At 46.1% G+C, this 22,220-nt stretch overlaps 1 protein-coding gene across 3 annotated transcripts in view; it reads left to right on the forward strand.

Annotated features, from left to right (window-relative positions):
* The window catches only part of SLC5A11 (solute carrier family 5 member 11), a 97,780-nt gene that overhangs the window by 46,856 nt on the left and 28,704 nt on the right, over positions 1-22,220 (forward strand). For all 3 annotated transcript variants that reach the window (XM_030925145.1, XM_010367862.2, XM_030925146.1), the window contains 4 exons: positions 1,276-1,335; positions 7,086-7,190; positions 8,761-8,866; positions 16,259-16,339. In XM_030925145.1, the coding sequence (XP_030781005.1) occupies positions 1,276-1,335; positions 7,086-7,190; positions 8,761-8,866; positions 16,259-16,339 (352 nt within the window). The remainder of the gene's footprint in view (positions 1-1,275; positions 1,336-7,085; positions 7,191-8,760; positions 8,867-16,258; positions 16,340-22,220) is intronic.

The following is a 22,220-nucleotide window of genomic DNA, read 5'->3' on the forward strand; positions in this document are numbered from 1 at the left end:
TTTCTGTGTACTTTAGACATCAATCAACCATCGCAAAAATTTTGCAGTTCAGTAGTTTTTGACTTTTTTTGGCTACCTCTGAGATACCCAAGAGATAAGATACACTCTCTTACATAGCAGGGCTCATTTGGGATATGATTTTTACTGGGGTCAGGGCAGGGAGGGGATTATTAATAATGATCATTGCCTTCATAATGTCCAATATTTTGGGGATGCTTATTCTATGCCAGGAACAGACTTTGATATGTTACATACACTATCCCATTATAGGATTCATTTACAGATTGAACCCACACAGCCTAGGTTTACATTCTTGCTCCAACTCTTATAAATTTCAGCGGCAAGTGGCTTTTTGTGTGACCTTGGGTGGCAAGTGGTTTTTTGTTTTGTTTTTGTTTTTGTTTTTGTTTGAGACAGTGTCTCGCTCCATCGTCCAAGCTGGAGTGCAGTGGTGTGGTCACAGCTCACTGCAAACTCCACCTCCCAGGCTCAAACCATCTTCCCCTTCAGCCTCCCAAGTAGCTGGGATCACAGGTGCACGCCACCATGCCTAGCTAATTTTCATATTTTTTGTAGAGACGGGAATTTCACTGTGTTGCCCAGGTTGGTCTTGAACTCCTGGGTACAAGTGATCTGCTGGTTTCTGCCTGCCAAAGTGCTGGGATTACAGGCGTGACTCACCGCACCCAGCTGGGCAAGTTTCTTAACCTCTCTGGGCCTCATGTACATAACAGGCATATTAATGGTACCTGCCATGTAGAACCATTATGAGGGTCAAATGAGTTAATGCTTGTAAAGGGTGCAGAGAGGCACCTGGCATACAGTACTCATTAAGTACCATCTTGCTGATTTCTTTGCAACCACCTAGAAAGGCACTGATATGCCCATTTTCCAGGTGAGAAAAATGTGTCTTGGAGACCTGTGTTAACTCTTGTGGTCGGTCTTTGAACCCAGATCTGCCTGCTGTCATGGCCTTGTTTTAATCACTGCCGAGGAGGGGAGGGGACACAATGAAGCGATGACATGATGTTTAGGAGACACAGAACTAGGAAGCGTCACAAAAGCCTTCTTTTTCCACTCTCCTCTTCCTTCCTGAATCCGTTCCCCATGTTAAAAAAGGAAATATGAAGGCCAGCGCAGGTGAACTACTCAGCAAGTAAGAGACTACACCAGAGGTGGAGTTCAGGCCAGGCTGCTTCAGGGTGCAGAGGGAAATCCAAATGGGTACCTTGTTGTGAGCTGCGGGCCAAGTCCTGACTGTGTTTTCTTGAGCAGGGCTTGTTTTCTGTGCTGATGTTGGCCTGGATCTTCCTCCCTATCTACATTGCTGGTCAGGTGAGTCAGGGAACATTGGCATGCTGTATAATTGAAAGATGCTTTGGGAATCTCAGCCCTGCAGTCCCTCCCTCATCCCGCCATCCCTCCATCCTGCCCATGGTCATCCATCAGATTGCCACTCAGAGGCCCCAGTAAAGGGGAGGGATGATCCACAGGTGAGACAATGAGGAACCCAGTCCGTAGCACTTCCTGCCAGTAACCAACATCCAAGGCACACAGAGGGCGTTTGGAGGTTGGAAAAATTATGGCCCTCCCCCCCAATTTTAAATACCAAAACACAAATGTAAAGCTCACAATCTCTTTCAAATGCTTAAATCACAATATGTTTCTGCTATATTTTTTTGAGACAGGGTCTGGCTCTGTCCCCAGGATGGAATGCAGTGGTGCAATCTTGGCTCACCTGGTCTCACCAGCCTCCCCAGCAGCTAGGACCACAGATGCATGCCACCACACCCAGCTAATTTTTGTATTTTTTTTTTTCTAGTAGAAAATACAAAAACTCCGCCATGTTACCCAGGCTGGTCTTGAACTCCTAGGCCCAAGTGATCTGCACACCTCAGCCTCCCAGTCTGAGTAGCTGGAATTACAGGCATAAGCCACCATGCCCAGCCTATGTTTCTGCTTTCTACTAAAAAATAAAAATAAAAATGAAAGTATATAGCTCATGCCTGTAATCACAGCACTTTGGGAGGCCAAGGCAGGCGGATCACTTGAGGCTAGGAGTTCGAGACCAGGCTGGGCAACATAGTGAAAACCTGTCTCTACTAAAAAAATACAAAAATTAGCCAGGTATGGTGGTATGCACCCATAATCCCAACTACTCAGGAGGCTGAGAAGCCATGAGAATTGCTTCAGCCTGGGAGGCAGAGGATGCAGTGAGCTGAGATCACACACCACTGCACTCCAGCCTGTGTGACACACCGAGACCCTCTCTCAATCATATATCTACATCTATATAGATAGATAGATAGATAGATAGATAGATAGATAGATAGATAGATAGATTTAAATCATATATATATATATATATAAATCATATATATAATTCAGTGATTTTTTTTCTTTCTTTGCACACAAAACTGTAATAATTGAGCTATTTCTGTCTGGTACAAAATGTCAACATAAAATAATGCTGCTTTTGACTCCTTGAAAAGCATTTTTTTTGTGGTTTTTTTTTTTTTTTTTTTTTTTTTTTTTTTTTTTTTTGACAGAGTTTTGCTCTTGCCCAGACTGGAGTGCAATGGCCCGACCTCAGCTCACTGCAAACCTCTGCCTCCCAGTTTCAAGCAATTCTCCTGCCTCAGCCTCCCAAGTAGCTGGGATTACAGGTGCCCACCACCACGCCTAGCTAATTTTTGTATTTTTAGTAGAGACGGGGGTTTCACCATGTTGGCCAGGCTAGTCTCGAATACCTGACCTTTTGATCCACCTGCCTCAGCCTCCCAAAGTGCTGGAATTACAGGCATGAGCCACCATGCCTGGCCTGAAAAGCAGTCTTTGAAAAATCATGTATGATCTCACTGGCAGTATTGCATCATTCATACTTTCTTAATTCTGTTCTAGATGTTCTACTGCACATGGCAAGATCACACAATATCACAGTGTTGTTTGTAAAGCAGTAACTGATTTTAGCTTTTTATTATGGAAATGTTAAAAAATACACAAAGTAGGCTGGGCATGGTGGCTCATGTATGTAATCCCAGCACTTTGGGAGGCCGAGTTGGGGGGATTGCTTGAGGCCAGGAGTTCGAGACCAGCCTGGGCAACATGGGTCAATGCATCAAGAAAGTCATTGAGTGCCTGCTACGGGAAGGCATATATGATGGTAGAAATGCAGGTAAGTGAATATTTAGGGTTGCCAGACATTCTCACCTGATGGCTTCCATTTTCTCTGGCAAACAGAAGATAACGTCATCAGCTGAGAGTGAGAAAGGAACTTGTGAAGCCTTAGGTTGAGAAAATGCAAAGTTTGTTGTTTTTGTTTTGTTTTGTTTGTTTGTTTTGAGATGGAGTCTTGCTCTGTCGCCCAGGCTGGAATGCAGTGGCAGGATCTCAGCTCACTGCAAGCTCCCCCTTGCGGGTTCAAGCAATTGTCTGCCTCAGCCTCCCAAGTAGCTGGGATTACAGGCACCTGCCGCCATGCCCGGCTAATTTTTGTATCTTTAGTAGAGACAGGGTTTCACCATGTTGGTCAGGCTGGTCTCAAACTCCTGACCTCGTGATCCACCCACCTCAGCCTCCCAAAGTGCTGAGATTACAGGTACGAGTCACTGCGCAGGCCAGATGCAGAGATCTGAAATGGCTGCAGTAGTTGTTTGTAATAGAAAAACCTGGGAACAACCACCATGTCCATTAACAGGGAACTGAATGGCCAGGCTATACTACTTCATGCTGTGATAAGGGATGAAGTCCATAGAGGCATGCTAATCTACAAGCTATTGTTAAATAAGAAAATAAAATCTCCTGGATCTAGACATCCTTGGGGCAATGTCTTACACATATACAAAGGAGAGGTTAAACCCATCCTAGATAATAAATGCCAAAGTGTTGAGAAAAAGTTTTAAAGCCACCCAATTTGTTTTTATTAGGACATGAAATAAGCACTCAGAAAAGCAATAAAACACACACACACACACACACACACACACACACACCAAACACAAAAGTGCAGCTTGACAGATTATTGTTAAAGGAACACCCACATCAAGACAGAAAACAGTGTCAGCCAGGTGCAGTGGCTCATGCCCGTAATCCCAGCATTTTGGGAGGCTGAGGCGGGCAGATCACTTGAGGTCAGGAGTTTGACCAGCCTGGCTAACATGGTGAAACCCTGTCTCCACTAAAAATACAAAAATTAGCCAGGCGTGGTGGCGGGCGCCTGTAGTTCCAGCTACTCGGGAGGCTGAAGTGGGAGAATTGATTGAACCCAGGAGGCAGAGTGAAGTAAGCCAGTATCACACTACTGCACTCCTGCCTGGGTGACAGAGCGAGACTCCATCAGAAGGAAAAGAAAAGGGAAGGGAAAGGGAAGGGAAAGGGAAGGGAGGAAGGGAGGGAGGGAAGTAGGGAAGGAGGGAGGGAGGGAGGAAGGAAGGAAGGAAGGAAATATAATGTCCCTTGCAAGCCTTTAGAAAGTCACAATGCTGGCTGGGCACAGTGGCTCAGGCCCAGCTCTTTGGAAGGCTGAGGTGGGAGGATTGCTTGAAGCCAGGAGTTTGAGACCAGCCTGGCCAACCTAGTGAGACCCCCATCTCTACCAAAACAATTAAAATAAAGAATTAGCTGAGACTGGTGGTGTGCACCTTTAGTCCCAGCTAGTCAGGAGGCTGAGGCAAGAGGATGGGAGACTGAGGCAGGAGGATTGATTGCTTGAACCCAGGAGATCAGGGCTGCAGTGAGCTATGATCATACCACTGCACTCCAGCCTGGGTGACACAGCGAGACCCTGTCTCTAAAAAAGAAAAATCACAATGCCTTCCTCTCTCTTTGGCTTTCCTATTAAGCAATTACTTCCTTGCTTTTCTTTACAGTTTTAAGTCTGCATGCCTGAACAATATAGTTGAATTTTACTTTTTTTGGTGAAGAGTGGGTTATAGATAATTGAAAACTGGAGTAATTTTTTTCTTTTATTTTGAGGCAGAGTCTCGCTTTGCTGCCCAGGCTGGAGTGCAGTGGCATGATCTCAGCTCACCGCAACATCTGCCTCCTGGATTCAAGCAATTCTGCCTCAACCTCCCAAGTAACTGGGATTACAGGCGGCCACCACCACGCCTGACTAATTTTTGTAATTTTAGTAGAGACGGGGTTTCCCCATGTTGGCCAGGCTGGTCTTGAACTCCTGACCTCAGGTGATCCACTCGGCTCAGCCTCCCAAAGTGTTGGGATTACAGGTGTGAGCCACTGCACCCAGCTTGGAGTAATATTCTTTTGTTCCATGTAGCTGGTGTGTTAATTTTCATTGCTATGCAGTATCGTGTAGTATGACTCACATCCCAATATGTTTATCCATTCTGTTGTTCATGGGCATTCAAGTTGCTCCCAGTATTGGTCTATGATAGACAGCACTGCTGTGAGCATTTTCATAAATGTGTTCTTCTGCACATAAACATGTATTGATGAGAAAATCTACCTATGAGTGGAATTTCTAGGTCCTTGGATATGTTCATCTTTGGCTTTACAATATATTGACAAACATTTTCCCAGAGTAGTTCTATCCATTTATATTCCCACCAACAGCATATGAAAATTCCCTTTCCTGCAATTCAGTGTATCCTTGGTGACATTTTATATTCTCCAACTTAAAGATTCTTGTGAATTTGGTGCATGTGTAGTGATATCTCACTGCTTTTTAAAATTTTTGAGACGGAGTCTCACTCTGTCGCCCAGGCTGGAGTGCAGTGGCGTGCCCTCAGCTCACTGCAACCTCCGCCTACCTGGGTTCAAGTGATTCTTGATTCTCCTGCCTCACCCCGTCCCCCGCCACACACACACTGCCCCAGTAGCTGGGACTACAGCCACCAAGCCCAGCTAATTTTTGTATTTTTAGTAGAGACGGGGTTTCGCCAAGTTGGCCAGGCTGATCTCGAACTCCTGACCTCAGATGATCCTCCCACCTCGCCTCCCAAAGTGCTAGGATCACAGGCATGAGCCACCGCACCTGGCCATCTCACTGTTTTTAATTGGCAACTCTTTTTATACATTTTCCAGCCCTTTGTATTTCCTCTTTGAGGAAGTAACTTGTCTAGGACTTTTGCCCATTTTTCTACTAGGTTATATGTCTTAAAAAAAAAAAAAATAGAGATGGGGTCTTACTGTAGCAATAGAGATGTTGCCCAGGCCGGTCTTGAACTCCTGGGCTCAAGTGATCCTCCCACCTTGGCCTCCTAAAGTGCTGGATTACAGGTGTGAGCCATCGTGCACAGCCTCACAATTAAATCTATTATCCACCTAGACTTTACTTTTGTCTACCATATGTATATTTTTTGAGGCAGGGTCTCCCTGTCACTTAGGCTAGAGTGCAATGGCATGATCACGGCTCACTGCACCCTCGACCTCCTGGGCTCAGGCTCAAGTGATCCTTCCACCTCAGTCACCTGAGTAGCTGGGACTACAGGCACCTGCCACCACGCATGACTAAATTTATATTTTTTGTAGAAATGAGGTTTCACCGTGTTGTCCAGGCTGGTCTCACACTCCTGCACTCAAATGATCCTCTTGCCTCAGTTTCGCAAAGTGATGGGAACCAACTGCGCTGGGTCCCTCTCCTCCCTTCTTTTTTTTTTTTTTTTTTTTTTTTTTTTTTTTTTGAGACGGAGTCTCGCTCTGTCGCCCGGGCTGGAGTGCAGTGGCCGGATCTCAGCTCACTGCAAGCTCCGCCCCCCGGGTTTTTTTACGCCATTCTCCTGCCTCAGCCTCCCGAGTAGCTGGGACCACAGGCGCCCGCTACCTCGCCCGGCTCGTTTTTTGTATTTTTTAGTAGAGACGGGGTTTCACCGTGTTAGCCAGGATGGTCTCGATCTCCTGACTTCGTGATCCACCCGCCTCGGCCTCCCAGAGTGCTGGGATTACAGGCTTGAGCCACCGCGCCCGGCCTCTCCTCCCTTCTTAAGTATCAGATTGAGAATCTCAAGAAGATCACCTGTGCTCTGAGTTGCAGGGGCAGGAGCAGATGGGAAGGGCTGGTGTGGGGGAGGTCACGTGCTGGTGGTGAAGTCAGCTGGTGGTGAAATCTCAGCTCTGGCCCTCAGGTCACCACGATGCCAGAATACCTACGGAAGCGCTTCGGTGGTATCAGAATTCCCATCATCCTGGCTGTACTCTACCTGTTTATCTACATCTTCACCAAGATCTCGGTAAGGCGGGGACACAGCCTGGTCACACCCATGCAGCATGGGGAGAAGATAAGGCACAGATCATTGCTCGGGACTGTCTCCTCCCTATCCCCTTTCTCCTCCTCTTTTGTAGGCTGCAGGGAGGTTAGAGGAAGATGGGATGTGGGGAGGTAAGCGTGGGACAGAGGAAAGTGGGAGAAAATGGTCGGGTGCAGTGGCTCACGCCTGTAATCTCAGCACTTTGGGAGGCTGCGGTGGGTGTATCACTTAAGGTCAGGAGTTCGAGGCCAGTCTGGCCAACATGGCGAAACCCCATCTCTACCAAAAAATATGAAAATTAGCTGGGTGTGGTGGCGGGCGCCTGTAGTCCCAGCTATTCGGGAGGCTGAGGCAGGAGAATTGCTTGAGCCGGGGAGATGGAGGTTGCAGTGAGCCAAGATCACGCCACTGCACTCCAGCCTAGGTGAAAGAGCGAGACTCTGGGTCAAAAAAGCGAGACTCCGTCTCAAAAAAAAAAAAAAAAAAAAAAAAAAAAAAAAAAGAAGAAGAAGAAGAAGAAATTGGGAGAAAAGGTAGAGGAAAGGAGGGAAGGATTTTCTCTCCTACTCCTGCCAAAACTTTTTTGTCAGCATCTCAGGATGGTGTGGGTTGATCAATGGGACTCCAAGAACCCTGCCAACCCTTGGATAGGACTGTTCTCTTCCTCCTGGAATTAGATGGTGATCAACTGTTTATCAGATGTGCTGATGGCTGATGGTGCCTGCCGCACCCTGGCCTTTGGATAGGCAGATCTCCTAGGAAGTGGCAAAGAACAGGTGTATTGCAACCTCCAGACACGTGCTCCTCAGCAGAAGCTGTCTTCGCTTCCAGCCAGGCAGGAGGGAGGAGCTTGTCCTATGGGAAGTGGTGAGGGGGAGCAGAAGAGGTTCCATTCAATCCAAATAACAATAAGGGAATCCACGCCAGCTCCAGACTGCAGGACAGACACACAAGCTCCTTACTAGAATGTTCACTTGCAGTCTGGTGGGAAGCTACAGATGTGGGAAGCCTTCTAGGGGAAGTTACATTCCAGAAGGAACTTACAGTTAGAGAAAGGGGACTGGCCCTCCAGCACAAGCAACATCTAGGAGGCCCAGGCACACATGACTTATTGAGAAACAGAGGGTATTTCAGAGTCTGTGGAGGTCTGGGAGTATGAAGTGGGTATTTAGCCTCATTTATTTAGCCTTTATCTTGGGGGTAATGGGGGAGTTACTTAAGAGTTTGAGTGGGGAGGAGAAGGATGATGTGATCATGATGGTATTTAATGAAGGTTGCAGTGTGGAAAATGGAGTGGGAGAGGACCAAAAGCAGAAGCAGAAAGACCACTGAGGAGGCTGCTGCATCAGCCCAGGGCCTGCAGGGCTCCAGTTTAAGACCCCTGATCTGGGATGCAATGGATAAAGAAGGGATGATATGTGACTCTTCTGTGTTTGTCAGCATCTAGGCTAGGCCCTGATCCCAGGGAACCTGGGCTGCAAATGTCCATTCATTCATTCGTTCATTTGTTCATTCATACATTTGTTCATCCATCAACCTCCTTTCTCCACAGGTAGACATGTATGCAGGTGCCATCTTCATCCAGCAGTCTTTGCACCTGGATCTGTACCTGGCCATAGTTGGGCTGCTGGCCATCACTGCTGTATACACAGTTGCTGGTAAGACTGGACAAAGGGTAACACCTGGCAGAGGTGGTGGGCAGGGGCTGTGGGCCACTCTACCTTTTCCTTGCCCATCTTCTGATGTTCCATTGTGCTAAGACCCATTTATTCATTAAACGTCACTCCTTTACCTTAGATAAAAAGATTTCTCCTGACCATTATCCAAAGGAAGGGGGTTACCTGATAAGATAAAGCATTTTAGGTCAGGTGAGGTGGCTCATGCCTGTAATCCCAGCACTTTGGGAAGTCAAGGCAGGTGGATCACTTGAGGTCAGGAATTCCAGACCAGCCTGGCCAACATGACAAAACCCCATCTCTACTAAAAATACAAAAATTAGGCCAGGCATGGTGGCTCACGCCTGTAATCTCGGCACTTTGGGAGGCCGAGGCAGGTGAATCACGAGGTCAGGAGTTCAAGACCAGCCTGACCTACATGGCAAAACCCCCTCTTTACTAAAAATACAAAAATTAGCCAGGCGTGATGGCCCGTGCCTGTAATCCCAGCTACTCAGGAGGCCGAGGCAGGAGAATTGCTTGAACCTGGGAGGCGGAGGTTGCAGTGAGCCGAGATCGCACCACTGCACTCCAGCTTGGGTGACAGAGCGAGACACCGGCTCAAAGAAAAAAAAATTAGCCAGGTGTGCTGGCAGACTCCCGTAATCCCAGCTACTTGGGAGGCTGAGGCAGGAGAATCGCTTGAACCCGGGGGGCGGAGGTTGCAGTGAGCCAAGATCGTGCCATTGCCCTCCAGCCTGGGTGACAGAGCGAGACTCCATCTCAGAATAAAAAAAGATAAAGCATTTTTAAAATGCACCACAATGGCATAATGTTTTTTCCCATTCATGTACCCCAGAACTGTTTCTTGAGCACTTACTAACTGCTGAGCCATGTGCATTCACAGGCACAATACAGGCTGGATAATAAATTACTGTAATCCTGGAGCCTGAGGGCAGGTAACCTCATCTCTCCCCCTCATACCTGTATCCTAGAAGAGTGCCTGGCACGCAGTAGGGCCTTGAGAAGCACCTGCTTTTAAATATTCATTATCTCATCTTCCACTCTATTTTCACCCTTCTCTGCCTCCTCTTGGCATAATTTAACTCATTCCATATATATGTGTGTGTCTGCTTGTGTCTGTGTGTGCCTGTGTGTGCACAGACACAAACATACTGTATCTATATATTATGCTGGTATCTGGTATCTATATATTATGTATATAGTATACATAATGGTATCTATATATTATGGTATCTATACATTATGGTATATAATACTGGTATCTGTATATTATGTACCTTGTATCTATATATTATGTATTTACATATACAGGTATGTGTATATGGATATACATTTCCTACTATGTGCCAGGGAGTGAGGCACAGGTGTAAACAAGACAAATCTCTCTACTCTGGAGGAACTTATTGAGGATGGGAGACAATGAACAGGGAAATCAATAAATAATGTCAGGCCGGGTGTGGTGGCTCACATCTGTAATCCCAACACTTTGGGAGGCCAAGGTGGGTGGATCACCTGAGGTCAGGAGTTCTAGACCAGCCTAGCCAACATGGCGAAATCCCGCTTCTACTAAAATTACAAAAAAATTAGCTGGGCATGATGGCACACACCTGTAATCCCAGCTACTCGGGAGGCTGAGGCAGGAGAATCACTTGAAGTTAGGAGGCGGAGGTTGCAGTGAGCCAAGATCGCACCACTGCACTCCAGCCTGGGCAACAGAGTGGAACTCTGTCTCAAAAATAAATAATTAAATATATCAGTGTATGTTATTACAACTTGATAAGTGCTATAAGGAAAAATTAATTAGGGTGAAGAGATGGAGGAAAGGTTCTTTTTTTTGTTGTTCTTTTTTTAACATAGAATATTCAGGTAAGGCCTCTCTAAGGTGATACCTCAACCAACTTTTTTTTCACCTTTGACTTTTATTTTAGATTCAGGAGGTACATGCAGGTTTGTTAATGGGTACATTGCATGATGCTGAGGTCTGGGGTACAAATGGATCCATTAGCCCAGGTAGTGAGCAGAGTACCCAGTAGGTAGTTTTTCAACCAGTGTCCTCCTCCCTCTCTGCCCCCTCTAGTAGTTCCCAGTTCCCTTATTCAAGTCCATGAGTACCCAATGTTTATTCAGTTTCCATTTATAAATGAGAACATGTGGGCCAGGCGTGGTGGCTCACTCCTGTAATCCCAGCACTTTGGGAGGCCAAGGTGGGAAGATCACCTGAGTTCAGGAGCTCCAGACCATCCTGGCCAACATGGTGAAACCCCTTCTCTACTAAAAATACAAAAATTAGCTGAGTGTGGTGGTGGGCACCTGTAATCCCAGCTATGTGGAAGGCTGAGGCAGGAGAATCGCTTGAACCCAGGAGGCAGAGGTTGCAAGGTTGCAGTGAGCATAGATCGCACCACTGCATTCCAGCCTGGGCAACAGAGCAAGACCCCGTCTCAAAGAAAAAGAAAATAAACGAATAAGTGAGAACATGCGGTATTTGGTTTTCTGGTCCTGCATTAATTCACTTAGGATAAGGGCCTCAGCTGCATTCAGGTTGGGCTGCAAAGGTTATGATTTTGTCCTTTTTTTGTTTGTTTGTTTTTGTTTTTGTTTTTGAGATGGAGTCTCGCTCTGTAGCCCAGGCTGGAGTGCAGTGGCCAGATCTCAGCTCACTGCAAGCTCCGACTCCCGGGTTTACGCCATTCTCCTGCCTCAGCCTCCTGAGTAGCTGGGACTCCAGATGCCCGCCACCTCGCCCGGCTAGTTTTTTGTATTTTTTAGTAGAGACGGGGTTTCACTGGGTTAGCCAGGATGGTCTCGATCTCCTGACCTCGCGATCTGCCCGTCTCGGCCTCCCAAAGTGCTGGGATTACAGGCTTGAGCCACCGCGTCTGGCCTGATTTTGTCCTTTTTAATGGCTGTGTAGTATTTCATGGTGTATCTGTACCATATTTTCTTTATCCAGTCCACTGTGGATGGGCACCTGTGTCAATTCCATATATTTGCTGTTATGCATAGTGTCGTGATGGACATATGAGGGATGTGTCTTTTTGGTAGGATGACTTATTTTCCTCTGGGTACATACTCAGTAGTGGGGTTGCTGGTCAAATTCTCAGTTCGATTCTCAGTTCTCTCTCCACAGTGACTGAACTAATTTACACTTTGTATTAGTCAATTCTCACACTGCTATAAAGAACTACCTGAGACTGGATAATTTATGAAAAAAAAAAGAGGTTTAATTGACTCACACTTACACAGGCTTAACAGGAAGCATGGCTTGGAGGCCTCAGGGAACTTACAGACATGGTGGAAGGCAAAGGGGAAGTAAGCACGTCCTACCATGATGGAGCTGGAGAGAAAGAGTGAAGGGGGAGGTGCCACACACTTTTTTTTTTTTGGGGGGGGGGATGGAGACTTACTCTTTCGCAACTAGACTGCAATGGTGCGATCTCAGCTCACCGCAACCTCTGCCTCCTGGGTTCAAGCAATTCTCCTCCTCAGCCTCCCAAGTAGCTGGGATTACAGGCACCTGCCACCGTGCCCAGTTAATTCTGTGTTTTTAGTAGAGATGGGATTTCTCCATGTTGGTCGGACTGGTCTCGAACTCCCAAGCTCAGGTGATCTGCCCACCTCGGCCTCCCAAAGTGCTGGGATTACAGACGTGAGCCACCGCGCCTGGCCTAGTGCTACACACTTGGAAGCAATCAGCTCTCATGAGAACTCTGTCACCAGACAGCACTGGGGGATGGTGCTGAACCATTAAAATCACCCCCATGATCCGATCACCTCCCACCAGGACCCTCCCCTAACATGCGGGGATTACAATTCAACATGAGATTTGGGTGGGGACACAGAGCCAAACCATATCACACTCCCACAGACAGTGCATCAGCATTCCCTTTGCTTCACAACCTTGCCAACATCTGTTATGTGTTGACTTCTTAACTGGTTTTCACTGTTTAAAGCTGTTCTGGTCAGGCTTGGTGGCTCACGCCTGTAATCCCAGCACTTTGGGAGGCCAAGGCAGGAGGATCACCTGAGGTCAGGAGTTCGAGACCAGCCTGGCCAACATGGTGAAACCCCGTCTCTACTAAAAATACAAAAAAATTAGCCGGGCGTGGTGGCGGGCACCTGTAATCCCAGCTACCGGGGAGGCTGAGGGAGGACAATTGCTTGAACCCTGGAGGCAGAGGCTGCAGTGAGCTGAGATCGTGCCACTGCACTCTAGCCTGAGTGACAGAGTGAGACTCCATTTCAGAAAAAAAAGAAAATTAAAAAAAAAAAAAGAAAGAAAAAAGCTGTTCTGGCTGGTATGAGATGATATCTCATTGTGGTAGTGATTTTTTTTTTTTTGTCACCAAGGTGACAAGTGATTTTTTTTTTTTTTTTGTCACCTGTCACCAAGGCTGGAGTGCAGTGGTGCAATCTTGGCTCACTGCAACCTCCATCTCCCAGGTTCAAGTGATTCTCCTGCCTCAGCCTCCCAAGTAGCTGAGACTACAGGTGCCAGTCACCATGCCTGGCTAATGTTTGTATTTTTTGGTAGAGACAGGGTTTCACTGTATTGGCCAGGCTGGTCTTGAACTCTTGGCCTCAAGTGATCCGTCTGCACCAGTCTCCCAAAATGATGGAATTACAGATGTGAACCATTGCGCCTGGCCTGTGATCTGCATTTTTTTGATGATTAGTGATGATGAGCATTTTTTCATATCTCAGCCAAGTTTAAATAACACCCACCAGCAATGCAGAGGAGGAGAATTCCAGACTGAGGGAAGGGCTGCAGTAAAGACTCCGAGATGAGAGCCTGCCTGAGCAAATGGTTATGCAGGCTGTGTCCTATTCCACTCCAGGGGGGTGCCATTCACACCAATCAGAGCACTGTGCTAAGCAGCAACTCTGGTGGTAAGAGTGGGATTGGAGAAAAGGGCAGGGACCAGAGCTTTGAAGGAAACAAAATAAGCCTAGCTTTTGTTCTAAGTGCCATGGAATACCATTGGATACTCTAAACAGAAAATTGACAAAATCTAACATATGCAAAGTCCCCTGATACAGAAAGACCTTGGCTGAGTTCTCAGAACTAGCAGAAGCAATGTGCCTGGGGCAGGGGGAAAGGGGAGGGCAGGCTGCCACAGCGGGTGAATGTTGATGTTCCTTGTTTGGAGGTCTGTGTCCCCCATTAGACTGTAGGCTCTCTGAGGGCAGGGAACATGCCATTTTGTTGGCCTCTGCATCCCTACCATATAGAACTTGGTGGGGAGCTCACCGGCTATTTGGTGAAAGACTGAACAAAATGCTTCCCACAGTGCCTGGCATAAGAGAGACCCTCATCACTGTTAATATAGAAAGGATGGTAGGGTTAAGTGGTACCCAACACCAGGACCTCACCACACTCAGGCTGACTCACTGCATGAGTGAATGGCAGGGAACTGGGGCCAGAATCAAAGCCAGGTCTCCTCCCCTTGGTGAGAGAGCCCTATTCTTGCTGGCAAGGAAGGAGGGATCCCAGAGAGCACCACACCCACAGGCGCAGGGTTTTTAAATTGTACAGTGACTGTGCCCTTTAGTAGACACGTTTCTACGCGTAAGTGTCCCTTCTCCTCAGGGAAGGAAGAAGAACAGAGGTTTAAGGAAGAGACTGGAAAGATTGATCTGTCCAGATGCGGATGGATTTGCTACCAGTATCATCGTTAGGAAGACTTTTTTTTTCTTTTTTTTTTTTAGATGAAGTCTTGCTCTGTCGCCCAGGTTGGAGTGCAGTGGCGCGATCTCGGCTAACTGCAACCTCCGCCTCCTGGGTTGAAGTGATTCTCCTGTCTCAGCCTCCTGGGACTACAGGCATGCCCCACCACGCCTGGCTAGTTTTTGTACTTTTAGTAGTGACGGAGTTTCACCATGTTGGCCAGGCTGGTCTCAAACCCCTGACCTCAGGTAATCCGGCTGCCTCAGCCTCCCAAAGTGCTGGGATTACAGGCGTGAGCCACCGTGCCCAGCCCATTTAGAAGATTTTTGCAGGTGGCAAACTCAACAAGAATCCTCTGAGGCACCATGATCCTCTTCAGGAAGTCTAGGGGGCCTCTGAATCCCTAACACTCGCATCCTTTATCCAACCTTAAAAATAAAGATGTTGACTGGGTGTAGTTGCTTATACCTGTAATCCCAGCACCTTGGGAGGCCGAGGCAGGAGGACTGCTTGAGCCAGGAGTTTGAGCCCACCCTGGGCAACATAGCAAGACTCCATCTCTAGAAAAAATTTAAAAATTAGCTGGGCGTGGTGGCTCACACCTGTAGTCCCAGCTACTTGGGGGACTGAGATGGGAGAATCACCTGGGCCCAGCAGGTCTAGGTTGCAGCAAGTTATGATCATGCCACTATACTCCAGCATGGGTTGACAGAGTGAGACCCTGGCTCTGAAAAATAAACAAATAAATAATAAATAAATAAAGGTATTCAGAGCTTGGGGACTGTGGCCCAAGCACCACTTCCTGTATCAGTTGAAAATTGCTAGCCAGGCACAGTCGCTCACGCCTGTAATCCCAGCACTTTGGGAGGCCAAGGCGGGTGGATTAGGAGGTCAGGAGATGGAGACCATCCTGGCTAACACAGTGAAACCCCGTCTCTACTAAAAATACAAAATTTAGCCGGGCGTGGTGGTGGGCGCCTGTAGTCCCAGCTACTAGGGAGGCTGAGGCAGGAGAATGGCGTGAACCTGGGACGTGGAGCTTGCAGTGAGCCAACGTCGCACCACTGCACTCCAGCCTGGGTGACAGAGCCAGACTCCGTCTCAAAAAAAAAAAAAAAAAAAATTGCTGTGTTAAAAAACCCTCAAATTGAGGGGCTTGAAAAACCAATGGTTTATTATTCCCCAGAAGTCTGTGGGTTCCCTGGGTGGATGTGTGCTGGTCTCACCTGGCTCTGTGAACTATAGTTCGGTGGCAGGTGGAGCAGCTGGCTGGAAGAGGATGGCCTCACTCATATGGCTGGTGTTAGCTTGGGCTGTTGACTGGGCTTCCCCTCCATGGGGGCCCTCTTCCTCCATTAGGTTAGACTGGGCTTCTTAAAGCAAATGGTCTCAGGGCAACAGGAGAGTAAGTGTAGAAGCTGCAGGGACCCCCAAGGTCCATACCACTTCCCCCACATTCTATTGGTCAAAGCAAGTCACATGGCCAAGCCCATGTGAGAAGTAGAGACACCAACTTCACTTCATCACGAAAGGAGCAGCAAAGTCACATTGCAAAATGGGCGTGCACACAGGGAGGAGTGATCATGGCCATCTTTGCAATCAATCATCACTAAGAAATCTCCCATCAGGTCCTGGCCTTCCAGGTTCCCTTGGGAACCCAGAGTGACTCCTTTACATCAGACTCCCTGTGTTCATCCCACCAGGTGGCCTGGCTGCTGTGATCTACACGGATGCACTGCAGACACTGATCATGCTTATAGGAGCGCTCACCTTGATGGGCTACAGTAAGTGGGGTCCCCGGGTCACTTGGGTGGACGACAGCCCCTCTCTCCAGCAGGGATATCTGCTCTCAACACAGTGAATGGTAAACCCAGCTGTCAAAGAGCATACTGCTGGGGGATTTTTGTCATAGGTGCTTGGCTTGAGGCATGGTTATTTTAGCTAGAAGAGAACTGTGCTTATTGTGGAAACTTACTGTTTTTGTTTTCATTTTTTTGTTTTGAGACAGGGTCTTGCTCTGTCAGTCAGGCTGGAGTGCAGTGGTGTGATCATAGCTCACTGCAGCCTTGAGCTCCTGGGCTCAAGTGACTCTCCCACCTCAGCCTCCTGAGTAGCTGGGACTACAGGTATAGCCCACTATGTCCAGCTAATTGTTTTTTTCTTTTTGTTTTTTGTAGAGATAGAGTCTCACTATGTTGCCCAGGCTGATCTCAAACTCTTGATCTCAAGTGATCCTCCTGCCTCAGTCCTCCCAAAGCCGCCCCACCTGGCACTGTTTTTTTTTAAGTAAAAATTAATATCTTTCTATACTAATATGGAAAAATAACCAAGTGAATAAAGAAAAGAATGTGAAGAGACAGCTTTTCCTTACAGAGGTTTTTGTTGTTTTTGTTTGTTTTGAGACAGGATCTCACTCTGCCACCTAGGCTGAAGTGCAGTGACACAATCTTGGCTCACTGCAACCGCTGCCTCCTGGGCTCAAGAGATCCTCCCACCTCAGCCTCCCAAGTAGCTGGACCCACAGGTGTGCACCACCACTCCCGGCTAATTTTTTTTCATTTTTTTTAATAGATGGAGTTTCACCATGTTGCCCAGGTTGGTTTCAAACTCCTGAGCTCAAGCAATCCACCTGCCTTGGCCTTCCAAAGTGCTGAGATTACAGGCGTGAGCCACTGCATGCAGCCTACAGAAGCTTTAAACTCTAGCACTAGCCCACACCTAGACTTTAGCAATTCGTTTCAAAATATTCACCCAATTCTTCACACCAGCTTGTTTGGTGATCCTGTCTTTCTTTGTTTTGCTGCCAACGGCCAGGTCTCTTTGGAGGCTCCTGTGTTTTCTGAGATCTCAGGTCAGTTGGTTGCTCTATGGCCTCACCTCTCTGATAGGTTCAAGGGAAGTTATAATTTTGTAGATTAGCCAACTTCTTATTATTGTTAAGGGGGAGAACACTACTCTTCACAGGTTTCTATCTTTTAGAGGTAAGCCACTCATTAAGCCTTAAAGACTACAGCAAAGGTTCACACCTGTAATCCCAGCACTTCGGGAGGCCAAAGCAAGAAGATCGCTTGAGCTCAGGAGTTTGAGACCAGCCTGAACAACATAGTGAGACTGTGTCTCTACAGAAAATAAACGTAAACTTAGCCGGGTGTGGTGGCATGTGCCTGTAGTCCCAGCTACTTGACAGGCTGAGGTGGGAGGATGGCTTGAGCCTGGAAGGTTGAGGCTGCAGCGAGCTGAGATTGTGCCACTACACTCCAGCCTGGCCAACAGAGCGAGACCCTGTTTCAAAAAAAAAAAGGCTATGAAAACTAATATAGAAAACACAGAAAAGCGCAAGGGATCATAATCCTGAAAGATGGCAGAATATAGTGCTGAAAATTATATCTTTTAGGGCTCAGAAGAAAATATTAGAAGAGTGCCATGCTTGGAATCCTGAACTCTATGAAACATGTATGAAAGATAGAAGTAGAGGACAAACTGAGATGAAGGGAGAATAGAAGCAGATAAAAAGGAAAAAGATTAGAGAAAATTACAACACATTTTCTAAAATTTTCTTAAAAAATTAGCAGAATTAAACTCCCCACAGGAGGATGTAAAGAGCAGAACAAACGCTAAAGAAAATCAAACCCAGGATGAAAACAAATAGGAGTTTTTTTGTTTGTTTGTTTAGATGGAGTCTTGCTCTGTCACTAGGCTGGAGTGCAGTGGCATGATCTTGGCTCACTGCAACCTCCACCTCCCAGGTTCAAGCGATTCTCCTGCCTCAGCTTCCCGAGTAGCTGGGACTACAGACATGCGCCACCACGCCCAGCTAATTTTTGTATTTTTAGTAGAGATGGGGTTTCACCATGTTCGCAGGGATGGTCTCGTCATCTGCTGGCCTCAGCCTCCCAAAGTGCTGGGATGACAGGCGTGAGCCACCACACCTGGCTGAAAATAAGTAGGAGTTCTAATAAAATGCAGAGAAAAGGGATAAATAATGAAATTATAAAAGAAAAGATGACAAATATAGAAGACAGCCAGCAGAGATATACCATTTGAGAAATGTTTATTCTTTTTCTTTTTTTCTGTTTTTTTTTTCTGAGAAATGTTTATTCTTAGAAAAAAGATCAGAAAAAAATGGAACAAAGTAAATAATTAAATTAATCACAAAAGAAAACTTTCCTTAGAAGGAGGATGACGGCCGGGCGTGGTGGCTCAAGCCTGTAATCCCAGCACTTTGGGAGGCCGAGACGGGCGAATCACGAGGTCAGGAGATCGAGACCATCCTGGCTAACACGGTGAAACCCCGTCTCTACTAAAAATACAAAAAAACTAGCTGGGCGAGGTGGCGGGCGCCTGTAGTCCCAGCTACTCTGGAGGCTGAGGCAGGAGAATGGCGTAAACCCGGGAGGCGGAGCTTGCAGTGAGCTGAGATCTGGCCACCGCACTCCAGTCCGGGCGACAGAGCGAGACTCCGCCTCAAAAAAAAAAAAAAAAAAAAAAAAAAAAATTAGGAGGATGATATATCTAGCTAGGTGTAAAGGGTTTGCTGTGTCTTAGGCAATATCAATGAATGAGATCTCCAGGTAAAAGAATTATGAACAAAACGTGAAGTATAGAATAATTTTTAAATACTAAAGAATACAGAGAGGTGGCAAGATCATTTGAGGCCAGTAGTTTGAGACCAGCCTGGACAACAAAGCAAGACCCCACTCTATGAAAAACGGAAAATTAGCTGGGTGTGGCGGTGCACACCTGTGGTCTCAGTTGGGGACCGGAGGATCAGGGAGCTTGAGGAGGTTGAGGCGGGAGGATCTCTTGAGCCCAGGCGCTTGAGGCTGCAGTGAACTATGATTGCACCACTGCACTCCAGCCTGGGTGACAGAGTGAGACTCTGTATAAGAAAAAAAGAACCCAGACAGAAAAAGTGTAGTGAGCTAAAAATAATAAAACAAACTGGTCTCATTCCCCTCCTTCATAACAATAAAATGCCAAAAGACAGTGGAACAAAGGCTACAGATGTGTTTTATGGGAAAAGTAGTATCCTAAGTAAGGATCAGATACCCAGCCAAGTGCCCTGTTTACCAGGGCTGCAGAAATATTCTGAACTATGCAAGGACTTAGTAAAAGGAGGACCTATGCGCCTGTCTTGAAGATACAAGAGAGAAACAAAATCGAGAGTTGGTATTATGACTCAAAAGGAAATGGTAGTAAATAATGATCCAGTTAAAATTGTTATAGATCTAGCCGGGCGCTGGTGGCTCAAGCCTGTAATCCCAGCACTTTGGGAGGCCGAGACGGGCGGATCACGAGGTCAGGAGATCGAGACCATCCTGGCTAACACGGTGAAACCCCGTCTCTACTAAAAAAAATACAAAAATCTAGCTGGGCGAGGTGGCGGGCGCCTGTAGTCCCAGCTACTCCGGAGGCTGAGGCAGGAGAATGGCGGGAACCTGGGAGGCGGAGCTTGCAGTGAGCTGAGATTCGGCCACTGCACTCCAGCCCGGGCGACAGAGCGAGACTCCGTCTCAAAAAAAAAAAAAAAAAAAATTGTTATAGATCTGAAAAATTGTCTGGTCAAGACAAGTGTTACATAAAGAGTATAACAATTTAATAAACATTGGATCTAAAATTCTGTTTTACTAACAAAAACTTTAAAATGTTGGGAGAGATCGTATGCTAGATTTCCCATCAAACAGGAAGAAAACCATCATGAAGAAGAAATACTGAACTCCAAGCAGATACTCATATAAATCTAACCCTTTATGTAGGAAATATGTGCATATAAGTTTTTTTTTCTTAAAAGAGAATAACAAGAAATCACAACCAAAGGGAAAGAATAAAAGAGAATGCAAAGTAATAGTAAAAATATCAGTTATCACAATACAAGTAAATGGAATAAAATTCCCTATTGAAAGACAAGGCTTCTTATAAGCAGTTATCAATCTGTGTGGCTGTTTGTTCTGTTTTTCTTTTCCTTAGCTATATATTATTTATTTTCTCAACAAAACTTAAGATTTATAGTTTGGGTTAACAAAACGTAACTTAATATAATTTGCAAGTGGCACATATAAAACAAAGTATAACATAAGGCAAAAAGCAATAAACAGGGGGATAAGTAAACATATAATCTTTGTTTATTAAATAATATTGCAACAAGATACACAAAGCAGAAGTTGTTGTTATAAGCTGACAGAAACCAAAACAGTACTAAAATACCTTAACAGAACAAGAACATAATAAAGATTTAGAAGATATAAATTCTACAAGTGAATAAGCATTCTCCTAATCATGAATGTATATTTTTCCAGCATTGATAGAATCACCCACAAAAATTAATCACTGAAAAAAAGTTTACAAAAATATGTATAAAAACATTGTTCAGATTATCTTACTCATATAAACCAAAAAATTTAAACTCATTAGTAAAAGTGTAAATTTTTTAAAAATCTAATTACTTAGAAATTTAAAAGCCGTCTTCTAAATAGTGCCTGGGTCACAGAGGAAATAAAAGCTGCTATTACAGACTATGCAGAAAAAATGAGAACATTACCTTTCATACTGAATAGATAAAGTCAAAGCTGTACCTCTGTAAAAACATTTATATTCATAAATATGAAAGCCCAATTTAGTGATTTAGAAAAAAGAAAACTACATTATGGGTTACTCCAGTTACTCCAATATCTATTTCTTTCTTTCTTTTTTTTTTTTTTTTTTTGAGATGGGCTCTCGCTCTGTTGCCAGGCTGGAGTGCAGTAGTGCCATCTTACAGGCTTACTGTAACCTCTGCCTCCCGGATTCAAGCAATTCTCCTGCCTCAGCCTCCTGAGTAGCTGGGATTACAGGCGTGCGCCACCACATCCAGCTTATTTTTGTATTTTTAGTAGAGATGGGGTTTCACCATGTTGGCCAGGCTGGTCTCAAACTCCTGACCTCAGGCGATATGCCCACCTCGGCCTCCTCCCAAAGTGCTGGGATTACAGGCATGAGTCACTGTGCCTGGCCGTTTTTTTTTTTTTTTTTAGATGGAGTCTGGCTCTGTTGCCCAGGTTGGCATGCAGTGGTATGATCTTGGCTCACTGCAACCTCTGCCTCCCGGGTTCAAGTGATTCTCCTGCCTCAGCCTCCTGAGTAACTAAGACTACAGGCATGCACCACCATGCCTGGTTAATTTTTGTATTTTTAGTAGAGACAGGGTTTCCCCATGTGGGCCAGGCTGGTCTTGAATTCCTGACCTCAGGTGATCCACCTGCCTCAGCCTCCCAAAGTGCTGGGATTACAGGCGTGAGCCACCTCGCCTGGCCCAATATCTATTTCTTTGAAAAGAACCATAAAATGCAGTTGCAAATCAAACCAAATAAAAGAGAGAAAACAGCATAATTTGGAATGAGAAAAGAAACAAAATACAGGTCATGTGCAGTGGCTCATGCCTGTAATTCCAACACTTGGGAGGCTGAAGCAGGAGAATTGCTTGAGCCTGGGAGCTCGAGACCAGCCTGGGAAACATAGTGAGATCCATCTCTACAAAAAACTTTAAAAGTCGCTAGATGTGGTGGTACATGCCTGTAGTCTTAACTACTCTGGAGGCTGAGGCAAGAGGATCGCTTGAGCTCAGGAGTTCGACGTTACCGTGAGCTATGATTGTAGCACTACACTCCAGTCTGGGTGACAGAGTGAGAC

This window comes from Rhinopithecus roxellana, chromosome 20 (assembly GCF_007565055.1).
Source record: "Rhinopithecus roxellana isolate Shanxi Qingling chromosome 20, ASM756505v1, whole genome shotgun sequence".
Lineage (NCBI taxonomy): Eukaryota > Metazoa > Chordata > Mammalia > Primates > Cercopithecidae > Rhinopithecus > Rhinopithecus roxellana.